This window comes from Vigna unguiculata, chromosome 1 (genome assembly GCF_037176805.1).
Source record: "Vigna unguiculata cultivar grain cowpea cultivar isolate G323 ecotype 2 chromosome 1, ASM3717680v1, whole genome shotgun sequence".
Classification (NCBI taxonomy): Eukaryota; Viridiplantae; Streptophyta; class Magnoliopsida; order Fabales; family Fabaceae; genus Vigna; species Vigna unguiculata.
The window spans coordinates 48738672-48755525 of record NC_140792.1 but is presented as its reverse complement, the minus strand read 5'-3'; the positions used below and the strand labels follow the sequence as shown (position 1 = coordinate 48755525).

At 35.0% G+C, this 16854-nt stretch overlaps 4 protein-coding genes and 1 non-coding gene across 6 annotated transcripts; 3 read left to right on the top strand and 2 right to left on the bottom strand.

Annotated features, from left to right (window-relative positions):
• Positions 1–1965: 1965 nt before the first annotated feature.
• LOC114178608 (arabinogalactan O-methyltransferase 1-like) lies at positions 1966–3461 on the top strand. The gene has a single exon (XM_028064619.2). It carries the CDS (start codon positions 2202–2204, stop codon positions 3048–3050), a length of 849 nt encoding a protein of 282 aa, XP_027920420.1. The 5' UTR covers positions 1966–2201; the 3' UTR covers positions 3051–3461.
• An 839-nt stretch (positions 3462–4300) lies between these two features.
• LOC114176203 (phosphoribosylformylglycinamidine synthase) lies at positions 4301–8402 on the bottom strand. Its single transcript, XM_028061163.2, has 5 exons — positions 8135–8402; positions 7928–8031; positions 7666–7779; positions 4756–4839; positions 4301–4582 (listed from the first exon to the last, which is right to left on the bottom strand). The coding sequence occupies exons 1-5, from the start codon at positions 8337–8339 to the stop codon at positions 4526–4528; spliced, it is 564 nt and encodes a 187-aa protein (XP_027916964.1). The 5' UTR covers positions 8340–8402; the 3' UTR covers positions 4301–4525.
• Positions 8403–8533: 131 nt separating this feature from the next.
• On the top strand, positions 8534–11293 carry LOC114176762 (oxidoreductase, 2OG-Fe(II) oxygenase family protein). 2 transcript variants are annotated; one of them, XM_028061915.2, is made up of 7 exons: positions 8534–8690; positions 8781–8932; positions 9059–9405; positions 10011–10149; positions 10437–10503; positions 10588–10709; positions 11017–11293. In XM_028061915.2, the coding sequence occupies exons 1-7, from the start codon at positions 8581–8583 to the stop codon at positions 11154–11156; spliced, it is 1077 nt and encodes a 358-aa protein (XP_027917716.1). In that variant the 5' UTR covers positions 8534–8580; the 3' UTR covers positions 11157–11293. The 2 variants fall into 2 exon arrangements, with proteins under 2 accessions (XP_027917716.1, XP_027917725.1); XM_028061924.2 differs by having other exon boundaries at positions 10968–11293.
• Positions 11294–11956: 663 nt separating this feature from the next.
• Positions 11957–12037, bottom strand: TRNAL-AAG (transfer RNA leucine (anticodon AAG)). Its single transcript has one exon. It is a non-coding gene; the product is annotated as a tRNA-Leu (tRNA).
• Positions 12038–14381: 2344 nt separating this feature from the next.
• Positions 14382–14986, top strand: LOC114174108 (chaperone protein dnaJ-like protein). The gene has a single exon (XM_028058868.2). The coding sequence runs from the start codon at positions 14482–14484 to the stop codon at positions 14773–14775; it is 294 nt and encodes a 97-aa protein (XP_027914669.1). The 5' UTR covers positions 14382–14481; the 3' UTR covers positions 14776–14986.
• Positions 14987–16854: the final 1868 nt, after the last annotated feature.

The following is a 16854-nucleotide window of genomic DNA, read 5'->3' as shown; positions in this document are numbered from 1 at the left end:
ATATATTATTCATATACGAGCAAAATCTTATAATGAGTCCCTCATTCGAATGCTAGTTATATCATTAGTCGGGATACGTAATCCTACTTCTATTCATACAAAAACTGAGGAATAATGCGTCATAAGAGATATGAGGAAAGATGATTGGGATCAAATCATAAGAACAAGGAACCTAACTGCTAAAGGGAAGAGATGACCCTACCGAGCAAACACGTTGATTAGAGTTATGTCCCATATATTGTTCAAAGGCGTGACGAAGAGAAAAGGTAATGACTTAAATGCCCTTTTCTTACTGTTCCCCGATCAATTGTCTTGAAATATAAGGAAGTATTCAAACACCTACATTTTCCATTAGACACATAAGGTTTCCGATAAAAATACGACGTCCTAGTGTGAATTTCATTGAACCCACGAACATGATACAATGGAATGTTATTCATTAATGAATCAGCTGGAGAGGTTGGCACAAAAGGGAATGTTGCAAAATTACTTGGAGACCAATTAAGTCAATGAAAATGTAGATCGATCTCCTAGGAAGACTACAAATGATCATCACGAGGTTCCTATTCTAGGAGATTTTAACACCATCATCAGTGGAGGAATAAGAAGGTTGACTAGAAAAAATGCTTAAAGTTTTATAACCGCAAGAAAAATGGAATGGATGACACCTACACCTAATGTGGTCTTCATGGACGAGGACCAATGTTGGATTGTTTCTCATGAGGACGATCTCATAGTCCTTTTAGTGATTATGATGGAGAGAAATGTTCATTGTGTTCTGATAGACCAAGGAAGTTCAACAAATGTCATGTGGTTGGGATACATTTGTGGGCCTTCAAATCCCAAGAGGTCAGCTACAACCTTTTGATGGAGTTTTCGGAAGAGCATGTGGAGGTTAGAAGGTATGTTGACTTAAGAATGACCCTTTCGGATGAACACGCAACATAAGCTATTGTTATTATGTATATTGTGGTGAATGCTCTGTCTTCGTATAATTTGTTGCTCGAAAGGTCTTCTCAATAAGTTAAGGGCGATTGTCAATGGTTAATTTCAAGATGAAATTTCCAACTGCAGAAGGAAAGGTGGAGACCATGAAGATTGATCAAGAGGTTTTCAGAAAATGCTATGAGAATAGTTTAAGAACTCGCAGGGCTACTTGTTGTGTTTGCAACAACTAATTCCAATATTTCAAAATTATACCTCTGATCATATATATAACGATCGAAGACCACAATTTGAAGATGAGGTTAAAGAGGTAGAACTAGAAAAAGGGAACAAGTTGAAAATAATAACGAAACTATTTTGAATTTAATATTATTTATGTTTTTGTTAAAAAAAGTTATTTGTATCTTTTATCTTCAATTTAAGATACTCAATTTTTCGTCGGAACAATTGCGATAGAAGTGTGATTATTTTATGATATTGAAATAAAAAAAGTTAGTGGAATTGGAAACTAATGATATTAATTGGTTAAGCGTGAATACGCATGAATGATAACTCTTCTCTGTACTACTTGATTGTTAAGAGAAGCACATATAAAAATATATGAAACTATATTAAAAGAAGCCCTTCATGTAATAATGTATGCTTACTCTAACTTTCTAAAACACAGTATCTCAAAATAAGATTATTCAACACTGCTACTTGAATCATATACATTTATTAACTATCAGTTCTACACAATTTATCTGATTCTTAATATACTTTATTCATTAATTAAAAAACATGCATCTAAAACATGAAAAACTAATAACGTTATTTCTATTATGTAAAAACATGAAACTGGGACAAGGATAAGGCTTCCGAATTCCAAATAGGGTTTTGTATTAATTACATTCCAAGTGCCACGTGTCAAATGTTATTCCACACTCCTAGTGTAACAATTGGTATCTTCTTGTCCTAATTTTAAACCCAAAATGTGTTGAAATCGTATCATGAAAAAAAAAAAATCTTTTAAATTTCAATTGGTACCTTATATTGGTTGTGCTGCCAATTTTCCTCATTTGACAAAATCAAAGCACCTTTCCTTAAAACACAAAGCAAAACTTCATCTTTCCAATCACTGCATCTCCACTCCTTCATGCTACATCTTCCATAACACAACAACAACAACAAAAACACACACACTCATAATCAACACCATATTATACTATCATCACATACATGCAATCCAAAGGGGAAGAAATTAAAGGGGTTCAAAAATGAAGAGCCGTTATCCGTTACAGGGGAAACGGTGGTTGGTGGGCCTGGCCGTGGTGGGCCTCGTTGTCGTCGGGCTTTTCCTCTCAACCACAGGCCGATCCTCGGAAACTGCTTACCTGTGTCCGGGCACGCTCGGGATCCGAACCCGAAAAGAATTCAGTTACGACCCGGCACCGATGCAGATGCGCGCCATTCTCCACTACGCGACCTCGCGCGTGGTGCCGCAGCAATCGGTGGCGGAGATCAAGGTCAGTCTTGACGTGATAAAGTCACTGGGCCGGCCATGCAACTTCCTGGTCTTCGGGCTGGGCCACGACTCCCTCATGTGGGCCTCGTTCAACCCGGGTGGCACCACGGTGTTCCTGGAGGAGGATCCGAAGTGGGTCCACTCGATCTTGAAAGACGCGCCAGGCCTGCGGGCTCATACCGTCCATTACCGTACGCAGCTTCGCGACGCCAATACGCTGCTCACCTCGTACCGCACCGAAGCCACGTGCAATCCTACGACGGCGTACCTGCGTGGCAACAAAGCGTGCAAGCTGGCGCTGGATAATCTCCCCGACGAGGTTTACGAGACGGAGTGGGACATGATCATGATCGACGCGCCCAAGGGGTACTTCGCGGAGGCCCCGGGGCGGATGTCGGCGGTGTTCTCCGCCGCTGTAATGGCGCGTAACCGGAAGGAACCCGGTGTGACGCACGTGTTCTTGCATGACGTGGATCGCAAGGTGGAGAAGCTTTACGCGGAAGAGTTTCTGTGTCGGAAGAATTTGGTGAATGGTGCTGGAAGGCTTTGGCACTTTAAGATGCCTCCTTCTAACGACACTTTCGCTTCTCGTTTCTGCTAGAAATTTCTTCACTGCTAACCATTCCCATAAATCTTCATCTTTTTTGCTTCTTCTTTTCTCTCTGGTTAGAGTATGATTCAGCATCGTGTTGTGTATCGGATCTTACATTATATTTTACTCTCTCTTTGATTGTTACTATCTTTTACTTTCCAATTTTACTTTTTGTAATTCCAAATCCAGACCAAAGGATTCACCTGCTTATAGGACTGTTTTCTCATGTCCACTTTTCCGACAGCGCAACGTGTGATTGCATGGTGAAGGAACGTGCTTGCTTGGCTTATTCAAGAGAAAATATTACGTGCACTTAACTTGTTAGTATTAATTAATTGTAGCTTCTGGTTGACTTTTATAGTTAATGTGAGAATCTCTTGTATTTTATGAATTTATGAATGAGAAGTGATATTTGACAAAGTTTTAAAGTGATATGCATTTTTATTTTTTGGAATAAATTGATTATTAGAAAAATAAAATATCAAAGATTTCAGTGAATCAAATATATCAATGATTTTATTATTGTTTGACATCACACTAGATAGAATTCAATTATGATTCATGTTTCAGTCTCTCATGGCTCGATCCAATTAAGATTCGGTATTCACAACTAGGTTTTTAAACCTGAAATCTTCTTTAGAGCAGTTTAACTGTCTCATAATTGAATTACTGATCGTTTATAAGTTACAGGTATCAGTACTTAGCTCGATATTCTATTAAAAGAAAATGTAACTTATCTATCAAAGATCTGGTAACAAAATATCAAAGAAACTAAAAACTCATGAAATACTCTTTTGTGAATAGACTCAATTTTGGAAGATTCTAACTAGAAACTTAAAATCAGACATAGAACATTTACATTCTTTTGTCGATTCATTTGCTTGTATCTCATTGAAGAAACAATAATTGGAAGTAAATAAAAGAAAAGGATGTAATGCTAATAGAAGTTGCAATTGAAAGAGAAATGGGAAGAAGAAAAAGAGTAAGCAAACAAAATTGCTGGTTAAAGGTGCCAATCGTGGAAAAAGAGCAAGGTAGAGCATTTTAATTGAAAGTTATAAGACGCCTCTCAGATGTTGCTCCCATCCACTTCTTATTTACAGTTTGCAATGGATTTTCATTTCGTGTCAAAAGCAGAAATGATAGATTACCTAAAACAGAAATTCAACAATTGTTTATATCTTAGCATAGTGATATCTCATAGCACGTTTCACTGTCCTTTTCCAATTATGTCGTACACTAAATCAAAACGTAGGAAATTAAACTGAACCAATCTACTATGATATAATGTATACAATATTATAACTATGGGTAATAAATCATAATAATTACATTACATCTTCCTAAGATACAACAGAGGTCCAATTTGCATAATGATTGCAATGATATGATGGGTTAATCAAAGAACAAAATCCGCCCAACCACTTCAGGCAGACGTGTAAATTCATCCCCAGGAAACACAGCATTCTATACAAAATCTAACACTACAAAAAATATTTCATTCTGTCATCCCTTCTCATGGCATTATATACAGCTTGGACCTGAAAAATACAACAAAATTCCATACTAAGATATACTCACCAAGAATCATTTGCAGGACAAATGGGGTTTCATGTTTTCTTCTTTTTTTTGAATAAATTCATCTTTAGCAAAAAAGGCTACAAAAGTTTCCTTCAACAAGAGGAAAAGAGACAAGTAAACAAGAGAGAAAGACCTGTTCACTAGAAACAACTTGTACAGGCCCAATATTTACGGATACATATTTGCCTCTTGCAGATAACTTCTGCTTCACACGTCCCTGTAACAGAAAAGTTAACGTTCTTCAAATATGAACATCAGCCACCAAATAAAAAGCTAGAAGTATTATATTATCGAGTTAAAAATGAAATATTCCAAAATCTTCCTGTAGCAATCCCTTGAAGGCAATTTCACACATGTAAGGTAAAACATTAGTACTTCATAAAAAAATCAATAACCATATATTGTGAGAGCGTTTGGACAAATCACATTTAGAGCTTGGGAAAGTGGCGTATGACCCTCCTATTAGCTCTTTTTAACTTATTTTAAATTTTACTTAGGTTCATATAGATGGTTAAGAAACCACATCCTGTTAAGATTTATTTCAATAAGATTCATAATCAAACTCATGAAGAAACTTCCATTTGATAAGAGGTTATAGAACAAAAGTTAAATAAAGCCGCGTTTACCTGAACGCACCGTACATGTGGTGAAATAATATGTTCTAAATTGCAATGAACTCGGGAGACAATCCATTTTGCAAGTCTTTACTTATGATGGAGTACTTTATTTTTCTCAAAGCTCAAAGTGTCAGTGGCTTGCTATAAGACTAAGGAGCAATCAAATTGTCTGTCACTGACCAGGGCACAATTATCAATTTTAATTATTAAATCCTTTTAGGATCATAAGAGCACTGCATTACTATAGTAGTTATTTTGCACAAACCTGGTAAAAAAGCATTTCCTCGTTTGTCTTCCTATTCTATATTCCCAAACATCTTGAGTAAAAGAAAATTCAAATAGAGCTGATGGCAAAATATATACCCCGCTAGTAAAATTTGTTCATTTAAGGAGTGAATAAGGGCAAATTATATATCCATCAAAAGATAACAAGCAAATCCATCTAGCAATGGGCTGATGCTAACGTCTAGATTTATGCTTTAGATCAACAAAACTTAGTTTGAGGGTGAGAATGGCCACTAACACAAGTAAGCGGGAGGATCAAGATACTTTTCTTCGATACTATTACATAGATGATGATTATTTAGTTAGTGCCCTATCTAGATTTAAATCGTGTGAGTAGGCACTTCCACTGCAAGAAAGAGGAGTGAGATACTTTTCAGAACTATTACACAAATGGTGACTATTTAGTTTGTGCCCCTATCTTTTGGTGCTATTGAAAGGATTAGTGACAAAACAAATCATGGAGGTTGGTAAGTTTTTGGTACAATGTTGAGAGGAGAGAAACCGAGAAGACATAGGATGAATTCCATATATTGGGTACACACGTGAGTATTCTTGTTTATTTAGTTTTACATTGGGTGAGAATGAATAAGTTGAGCAACATACAAGTGAATACCTACAAACCTGATGTCTCAGAGTTTTAGATTGAATGTGATGTGAGGTACACTTATGTGGTTAACTCAACCCATTGGTGCAAATCTACTTCATATTTCTCCTCCTCAATTTACTAACACATGCTTCAAAGTGTGTGTGTGTGTGTGTGTGTGTTGTCCTTCCCTTCAGTAACTTCAAAAAGATATTTTAAATGTTTGATAGAGTGTTTGTATGTTGAGCACATGCTTAAAAGTCTACATTCTCCTTTCCTTTGAGCAACTCCCACAATAAATTTTGGGGCAATAAACCTCATATTGGAAAACTTGGCAGCATGCTTGAAAGATTTAGGAAGAATACAACTTACATCGGAAACTCTGAACACATCCTTGAAAGGTTTTACCGGTAATACACCTCATAAAAGAAACTCCAAAAACACGTGCTTAAAATTATTTTCATTGTGTTTTCCTTTCCAATGAGCAACATCCAGAAGAGAGTCTTTTCACTGTGTGAAACCCTCTGATCACACTCATTTAGAATGCAGGCCCCTTTATTCTTTTCAATGCTTATTTTTTATCTCTACATTCGATGTATCTCAATTCTCAAGCTTCTTGGTTGTTACCTCAATACTAAAATGTACAAATGATTTATTACGAAGGTCAATAGGTAGTAATTTGGTATTGTTATAACTATTGGCGACAGCTCTGTAAGCTTACAGCCCAGGCCAAGAACTATTCTGTAGATAAATTATATATATTCATATATGATCTTGGAATAAACGTGGCAGCAATCCTGTGCAAAAACAAAGGCTGTAGCTGAAATGATCTTCCAAAGTTGGATGTGAAGATACTGATTGTTTGCACGGAATGTGATACTGAATTAGATAGTGTCGATGAAAATTTGTAACAGTCATTGCAATTAGCTCGTTTTTATTTTGCAGGTTTTTTTTTTATCCAACATTGAAATAGAAGGCAAGAATGTATAGTCCCAACTGGAAATGCCATTTTACAAGCCTAACAAACAAAACTGGCATTCATCATCAACAATCATCACATGAAGTTCAAGAAACAGCCATGTTAGACAAACAAAGTTGGCCTGAAGCAGAACTAGTCACAAAAATAGCCATAAAGTAATAAGAGTAACATACAAATCGTAAAAAGAAAAAATATACATTAGATATGTATATGTTACAGTTCTAATTTCCAATACAATTAGAACGGGCTATATTTGTGCCGTATAAGTGGCAAAATTTTAGTAGCTCCCTTTGGTTGCTTTCTATTTGTGTCTTGGTATAGAATTATTCTAAGGTTGGTCACGTTAAGAAAAGCATAGTTTATATGCCAGTCACGGTCCAAGGAGTGGTCACGACAATAAGAAATCAAACTAAGTTCACTGGGGAAGGTAGTTTAGGTATAGAAATCTAACACAATGTCATTTGGATCACAGTTCATACTATATAAATCAATGCATCAGGTTTACATAAATAAGTTGAATTTCCCAATTTCAATTAAAGGCTCTACAATAGTTATGAGGTATGAGGCATGAATACACACCTGAGGAATAGGCTGCTGTATTACGGATTCCACGGCAACAACCATGGCTTGCACAAAATCCTCACCTCCCGTTCCTATTGCAGTGAATCCTCGAACAGTTGGGTATGAATTCACCTGTGCAGCACACATTATAACACATAAGTATTGCAATGCCAAGGGAATAACAAAAATCAAAAGTACCAGAACGTGCAGACAAAATAGACAATTAAAAGCAAACATTAAGCAAAGAGAACTATGAATGAACGAATTCATGAAATAGTACCTTCTGGTCCAAAGTGAGCCATTCATTGGTAGAATCATCCGACACAGTGCCTCCAATAACCATATTGGTAGTTTGCCCAACCCTCCCTTCCGCCTTAGACACCTCTGTCGCAATGCAACAAAATAAATTAACCATTTTCAGTTTCAATCTCTCAATTAAAATTAAGCATACATTAAATTAAAAAGTTCACAGGTGAGAATCAATTACCGGAAATGGCCTTCAACACCGCCTCTTGAGGCGGACCTTGATCGTCCTGAAACGACGGCGTCTCGCTGTGAGAGCAACGAAGGGTTACTCCTTTGCCCCGGCGAAACGGACCTGCCCTAACGCCTCTGTTACAATTCAAATGAAGATTTTGGAATTGAAACGGCTCCACGATAATCGATGAACGAAGCATGCTCCTGCACGCCATTTTTTCTGTCTAGTTTCCGTAACATACGATAAATTCGTAGTAGTAGTGCATATAAGCATCTCCATCACCCTCGCAAACACAGATTTTTTTTCGATAAGGACCAATGTGAATTCTCACTAATGCCCCTGCCACAAGTGTTCATTCCAGGATCTTATTGTCTTTTTCCTTTTAATAATTTAATTATTTTCTTGAGTTAAAAAAATCAAAAACCCTACCCCTCTTACGAGTTTTCCCTCTTCCGATGTACGGGTCCGAGAATAACCGCGATGATTCTGAGCGAACCGCTTTCAGAAGAGCAGAGAAGAAATACAAGCTCTACTACGACAACAATGCCTCTTCCAAGAACAAAAAGTATTCAATTTTTTTTTTTTCCGTTGATCGTAGTTTGTTTCAGTTTTATGTCATCAAATTGTAATTGCAATTCATTTTTCTTTTCAACAGGAAAAAACAACCTAAACCAGTGGATTTAACGGAGGTTCTTGACTTCAGAGCCATTCTAGAATGCTATCTTCGAAACGGTGCGCTTCCTCCCGGTGTTATCGTTCTTCACGACAACTTCACCTCTCCGGTTTTCTCTTTGCAAAATCGCCCAGGTATTTTCTTTTTCTTTTATTATTATTCGTCGTTTAACGGATTTACCCGTGCATTTGTAGCTAGCTAGTTCATGTATTATGAGTAACTAAAGAACTCAGCAACACTATCTGATGATTAATTTGCAGGCTTTTATTTTATTCCTGGGGCATTAACCATAGAGAAACAATGTAGTTTGATAAAGGAAAGTTTGACTGATTTTCCGCAGCCCCCTAACAGAACAAATCACAATGCCATTTATGGTCCAATTCAGGATGTTTTTGGTGCTGCTAAGGAAGGGAAAGTTTTGGTCGAAGACAACTCACCAATTCCTTCATCAGAAACTGGTGCTGATATAGATAATGGAGATTGTAAGGAATGGAAATTTGCTACCCAAAAGGAAGCGTCGTTGCGAAAGTGCAAATCCGTTTCTGCTTCTGCGTTGCTTCGGAAGTTGCGATGGAGCACCCTGGGCCTGCAGTTTGATTGGTCCAAAGTAAGTTTTGATTCACCATTTTAAATATTTTTCAGTGAATCAATACTGCTTCTCTCCAAAATAATTAAAATTTAGTTGTGGGTGTATTTTGTTCTTATCGAAGTATGTTATCAGACTTTTTTTTCTTGCTTTGGAGACCTTGCAGCTGGTTATTGCTTACACATGATCTACTGCTTTGCATACATCTGTTTTTAGCTTGAGATGAACGATTTTTGTAGTTGTGTGAATGAGATATTGGACAATTGCTTTAAGAACTAGCCCACATGTTCCACACCGTGCCTGAATATCACTGGAGGACTTGTTTCGTCTCAATCAATTAGTTTCTGTGTACCTTGTTATAAAGATTTCAGACTAAACCTTTTTTATAAGGTTGCTTATAAAAATTGTTATAAAGATTGTTATTATAAGGTTGTTTGACATGTACCTTAAGTTTTGCTAGCCTGTTATAAAGATTTCAGACTAAACCTTTTTTGCTAAAGTTATTATAGTTGCATAGCCTACTTGTGCACCAGTAAATCTTTGAGTTATAATTTAGTTTCACTTTCCTAGAAGAGGCATACCTATTGATATTCATTGAACTTACTTATTACTACGTTTGTGTGCAGCGGAATTACGATATGTCTCTCCCACATAACAAAATCCCTGAACCACTGTGTGAACTTGCCAAACAATTGGCCAAGTCTGCTTTACCTGCTGGTGTTGAATTCAGACCTGAAGCTGCAATTGTGAATTACTTTGGTTTAGGTATGCTTCAAGGACATATATATTATGAATTCAGACGTGTAATAGTTCCACGTGCCCTTTTCTACACCTTTTAGTTTGCTCTGATACTATGGCTACTGCCAGCAAAAAATATCCTTCACACCATTGGTCAGCGAGAAATCGTCGTTTTCTTGCATAAGCCAGATGTTTTCCAGTTCATGAGAAGGAAAAAAAAAAAGACATCTTTAACAATTTTTTAGAACTGTCTGCTTCATATTTGTTTTATATATAGCCTCTCATTTTTTATTTTTTTTTTGGAATTATTCCAGGGGACACGCTGGGTGGTCACCTTGATGACATGGAAGCAGATTGGAGCAAGCCTATAGTTAGTTTAAGGTATTATTGTACTTTCTTTTGATGTTCTGTTTTTTTGTTAACTTGTATTTGGATCCTAATTCGTTTGCTGTCCCCCTTGGTTAGTCTGGGTTGCAAGGCTATATTTCTTTTGGGAGGAAAATCCAGAGAGGATACTCCTCTGGCAATGTTCCTTCGAAGTGGCGATGTGGTTCTCATGGCTGGAGATGCAAGGGAATGCTTTCATGGTAACCATCTCCTATGAACTTAGTTGGTGAAATATTAAGGGTGTGTTTGAATTGACATTGAGTTTATGAGAGACTCGTCCATGTTGAATGTGCATCATAATGTGTATTTAAAGTTAAACAAAACACGTACTCAATCAAAGTGGTTCATATGATCATTCGAAATTTTGAAATTAAGTGATTGGTTTCTCTTGAATAAAGATTATCGCTGGCAATAAACATGTGTAATTTATAATTAAGTTATTATGCTGACTTGTGCAGTTTCAAGATTTTTCCTAACTACTAGGAATTGGTTTCATCAATGTCGCAGGGGTTCCTCGAATCTTCACAGATGAAGAAAATGCTGAAATAGGGCATCTCGAGACACAGCTATCGCATGAAGATGATCTTTGTTTCTTAAAATACATCCAAACTTCTAGAATCAACATTAATATCAGACAAGTTTTTTGAGTAGTCTTTCCTTTTCTTTCAAAGTGAAAATTTGTTGTATCAGTTCATGAAACAAATTATTATTTATTAGTTATAATGTAAGAGATTATTGCTTCGTTTCAATTTTATACGACCAGTGAGTCTTATCCTTTGCTCAAGTTCTTTCCCTTGAGTTATTTATTTCCTCATATTTTTTAGTCTAGGGACTTGGGTGTTAAGGTAACACTTAAATGATAAATACTAACTTTTTAACGTGTTTGGTATTCTTGATGCTTCAGCCTACTATCTTAGGATGACTATTATAATTTTTTTTTATTCAACACAGAAGTTATCAGAAGTTGTTTTACTTTATTGGATTTACAATAAGTTTTTTTAACGTAAATTAATATGTGAAATTTTATTTAAAAGTATATTAATTTCTTTTGAATGTGATTTTAAAGAATTCAACATGCAAGTACACGTTTAAGTAAAAGATATTTTATATTGCTTCTTAAGAAACTTTATGTTTTCTATACACGTTTTTTGGTTCTGGATACTCATGTTTGCTTGGAGTTAGGTCTGGCATGCCTAAATCCATTTTTAATCATTGAAACTATTAGGCTGGGATTGAATTTGAAATGTACCAAACGCAAAAGATGGCTAGGAATATTAATTTTGAAGTAAACATAATTAAAGAATACTACAATGGGAGCGTACAATAACTAATTAATCCCTTTAATAACTAAAGGGAAACATAGTAATTCGTAACCAAAAAATGAAAAGAAAAAAAAAACGTGTAAAAAGAAAGAATTTTGATTTTGAATAATAAAAAAATCGTAATTTGTTGAGAGTAGGATTTGAACCCACGCCCTTTCGGACCAGAACCTTAATCTGGCGCCTTAGACCAACTCGGCCATCTCAACTTTTCGTTTTATTATTTTATTTGTGTTATAATATAAGTATTTTAGTTTCTATGTCCCGTCAAGTAAATTTTAATGGAAGCAACTTTCCTTAGAGGCTTCCCCTTTTTATGTTAACTAGCATTGGAAAACAGGAGTGTGAAATCACTGTTATTAAAATTTTAAACATTTTGTTTACCAAATATCACCAATAATCCAATTACCACTTATGCATGATAAATCATAAGTTTCTGCAAAGTGTTTTTACCTTTTACAACAAATGAATACCGAAATTAAAATCAAACCCATGGCCTTAAAAAATCACTGTATATTTTATATATTTTGGAAAAATAATTGGTGATAAATAGCTAGAATAATAGCCACCATTGGTCACAATATTAGAAAAATAAATAAAAGAGTCAGCTTCTATCACATGGTGAATATGTGTTGTGCTAATTAGAATTTTGGATAAGCAATGCATAAAACAATTGAACATGAATTTAATAATTTATCCTTTGTGACACGAAGAAAATGGTCCCAGATTTTATCCATTATTTTGTTCTTTTCTTCTTCCGTGTTGTTGAATATCTCAATATTATGCCTAGTTGAAAAAATCTCAGTCAAGGGTTTCAAGTGACCTCCTTCATTCAAATACCAACTGAAAGCGTAATTTACAATATTGATTTAATCTTAAAAATTAAAGGTATTGATATTTTCAAATAATTACAATAATTTAACTCAGTAAATAAATATGTTCTAACGTATTCATAACAAAATCTCCATTATTACTATCATACAATTTATACTAGATAAACAGTTTATAAACAGAACTTTTTTTATTATTATTAAACTTGCATATTCTAGAACCTTTTTAATAAAATACCGGTATATGATAGATCGCACTCATGCCAACTAATTTTGCTATATTTAAAAAGAGTTTTTATCCAGTTATTTCAATTATACTAAAATTTAAATCTTCAGTAATTCTATAAAAATATGATTGTTACATTTATTTAATAGTCATAAATTACTAAACACAATATTATATATTGATAATACAAAGTAAATAATAAAAACAAATATATATATAAATATTTATACAGTCATCTCTAAGTAAATATTTATATATATATATATATATATGTATATTATTTGAAGAAGAATTAAGAATTTTATGACTCTTTAACAAAACACATTCTGTATATATATCTTGTCATTTTATTCAGTGGACTCACTACTGATCATAATAGAAGTATTTTTATCTGTATTTCTTATTGCTCACACAATTAAGTATTCATTGCAAAAGAGATAACACAAAACAAATACATAAAACAAGTAAAAGGATAAGATAATATAAACAAGATTAAACATTAAAGTTCAAAAGCAATTATATTCACAAGTAAAGCACACCAACATACATATGCACAGATAAATAAATGAGTATAAACTCAATTATCCAGATTCATACATTAGCAACAGACTCACAGTGATGTGCACTCTGATGGTGGTGATGGTTCTCAAACTCCGAAAAATTTGGCCTCAATAAATTATCTCCAATATTTTTCTCACTTTTAGTTCAATATTACTCTTTTGTTACACCAAGATCAAATTTTTGTTTTTTAATGTCATGGTTTTCTTGTCACTAAATACTTTTACTTTCTATTTTCCTCGTTATCTTTCCTTTATTTCCCATCATTTAAATTTAAATTGTGATTCAAACTCGATAGACAAATTTGTTCAAATTAGGAAAAACAAAGAAGATAATTTTCATTTTAGCCAACATTTTAAACTTTATTTCTCACTTTCTTTCTCCTCTTTTCTCTTATTCACATCATTTAAATTTAAATTGTAATTTAAACTAGAGAGATAAAATATATCGAATTAACGAAAGCAAACAGAAATTTCATTTTAGCCCGGCATTTTAAATTACAATTTAAATTTCACTATCAACCCGAATTAATAATTTATATACTAAAATGTAAACCGTATTGACCTTCTACAATACTAGAATTAAAATACTAATAAAAAAAAACTTAATAAACCACAAAAAAAAAACTGAAAATACTAAAGTTAAAATATTAATGAGATAAAATAAAATAAAAAACAACGTAATGAACGAAAAAAAGAGAGCCTGAACAGGGGTTAAAATTACACATAAACTGAAAAATGTAATTAATTAAGAATGGTATTTATGTATTATTGTGAAAAAACAGTTGAAAACATGTGTGGGAGTTGCGGTTCGGGAAGAGAAACCGAAACGAAAGAGAAAAACATCTTCACTACACTCCAAAAACCAAAGCTTCTTCCAGCCACCAAAACCAGTGTCGTCAACGTGTACAATTCCACAACCACTTTCTTTATTTATTTACGTTTTTTTTCTCTCTTCACCCCTTATTCCTCACTCCACACACCCATCACAAAATCTTTCTCTTCAATTTCTCTCTCTTCATATCTCTCCGCCAAAACCCATGGGTCCGGTGGTGCTCAGCCAACTAGCCACCGGTCTGAGCGTGCTCGCCGGAGCGGTCATCGTCAAGTCGGTCATGGACCAGAAGCCCATGGCCGGCCCATTCACTCGCTGCCCCACCTGCAACGGAACCGGTCGAGTCACATGCCTCTGTTCGCGTTGGTCCGACGGCGACGTCGGATGCTCCACGTGTTCCGGGTCGGGTCGCATGGCCTGCAGCAGTTGCGGCGGCTCCGGCACCGGTCGACCCTTGCCGGCCAAAATCGCGATTCGCCCTCCCAGCCGCCCCTCTTAATCCCCCACCTCTGCTTTTAGCGTTAGTATAATAACATTTTAATATAATATTATATATATATGTATACCTTTTTCAATTTTATTTCATCTCAATCAATTGTTGTGTACCTATTACTGTTATTATTTGCTCACAACTACCATGTAATATAAAGTGCACGTTGACACTTGTAATCAACACAGAGCTCAGATTATTAGTATCCCTGTAATTCTCAGATTCTTCTCTTCGTTTTTGCTCTAACTCTTGCTGAATTCAAGAATTGTGCTGTGTATTCATTATCATGTTGCTTCTCCACCATCTTGTTGAATTTGAGCACGTGCTTGTAATGTGAATGAATTTCGAAGAATCTTGAGATCTGATGAACTATTGTTGTTATTATTACAGGTTAAAGTAAAGGCTTTTGAGAACCTTATAAGCTTTTAGGGTTTTTGTTTTCACTTAAAAAATCTGGTTTCGTGAATCATTGCATTTGAATTGTTGGGTGTCACTCGCAGTGTTTGCTTCACGATTGTTGACGAGCACAATTGATTGGGTGAATTTGAATACGTTCGACGCAAAAATGGCTTTGGAATTATCTATCACTATGCTTGACCCGATCAACTTGGACCGTTTCAGGGGTTTGCCATTCATTTTGTGTCGTAGATTTTAAATTAAACAATGCCAAACCACCATTTTTTTTTTTATTTCTAGATTCGATCACAAGAATTGTGCATGACTTTGATTAGTCGTTAACTCTTAGGAGAAAAGTTAGTTCAAGAACTCATCAGTGAGATGTTAGAAGATGATGAGAATTTCTGATTTTTATTTCATGTTGCTGTTGACCATTGTGCTTGTTTCTGGTGATGAGACTAGGGTACTTTCTCTGTCATTACATTAGATGGAAGACACATTGGGTTTTTGAATTGTTTAGTTGCTTAGTGCGTCTTTGTTATATTAGCTGGCTTCCAAGCTTGGACGGAGCAACTAATTAATCAGGTCAAGAGTTTAATGTTTGTTTTTGTTTTCTGGTGGGGTGCTAAATCTCACTCCATAAGTGGTGGAACAGTCAAAGGAAAAAGATCTATGATTATGTTATGTTATATCTTAGTGCTATCTTATTTCACAAATAGTTAATCAATGCCACTTATCACAGCATGTACTGTTTCCTGTTTGGACTATATTCTTCCGGAAGAATTGAAAATGAAGGGAAAAAAGAAGTTTTGAAACATGATCATTATGCTAAACTGAGATATCTGCTGATGCTTTGATTTGGTCCAATTAAATGATGGTGGCTGACATAACAATACAGAATCACGTGGTCAAAGCAATTGGTCTTGGTCATCTTCAACTGCTGCACACCGGTAAGACCTTCAAATCTCACTGCAGAACCACCCTTCTTAGTTGAGCCACCATGCTAAATATTTTAAAAAGAGGTTTCAAAACACCACAAATTTCACTCCCTCTAACCCCACATAAAAATATGTGTTCATCGTATGAATTTGGCACGAGTCACTTTGACCTAGAATTTACCCAACGTGTGTATTTATTATTAAAACGTGTGAACAGTGTTCACCATGTCGATCGTGCACGTTTGATGTGTGTTTTAATTCCTCTTCAGGACCATTCTTCTCCATATTCTCCCCAGTTGACTTCTGTTAATGATATTACTAATGCCTGCTTTTGCATAATGCAATACTTAAAAACAATGAAGGTGTTCACATTGTTCTTTATTTTTCTTGACTTATATTCTTTTTCCTTAAATTATTCATTTTCGCACGATGAGTATTTGATTATTGTGGAGTCTATGTAGACTGAATTTGCAGCAAAACGGTGCCGCCAGAAGGATAGGTGGAGATGCACAACGAGTATATTATTATATGTGGAGCAATGAATAACAAACCATTTCAGAAATTATGAAGAAAAAAAAAACAATTCATTGAATCAAGATCTGTAATTTACAATGGACTCTAAATTTATTTTTAATTACTTAAATTATTCAAAATAACCAACTATTGGTAGTTTCTTTATTATTTTAGTCTATTTCACAATCTTACAGGTTGTAATCCAATTGAAACTTCAACGATTGAAAATTCAAGCAATATA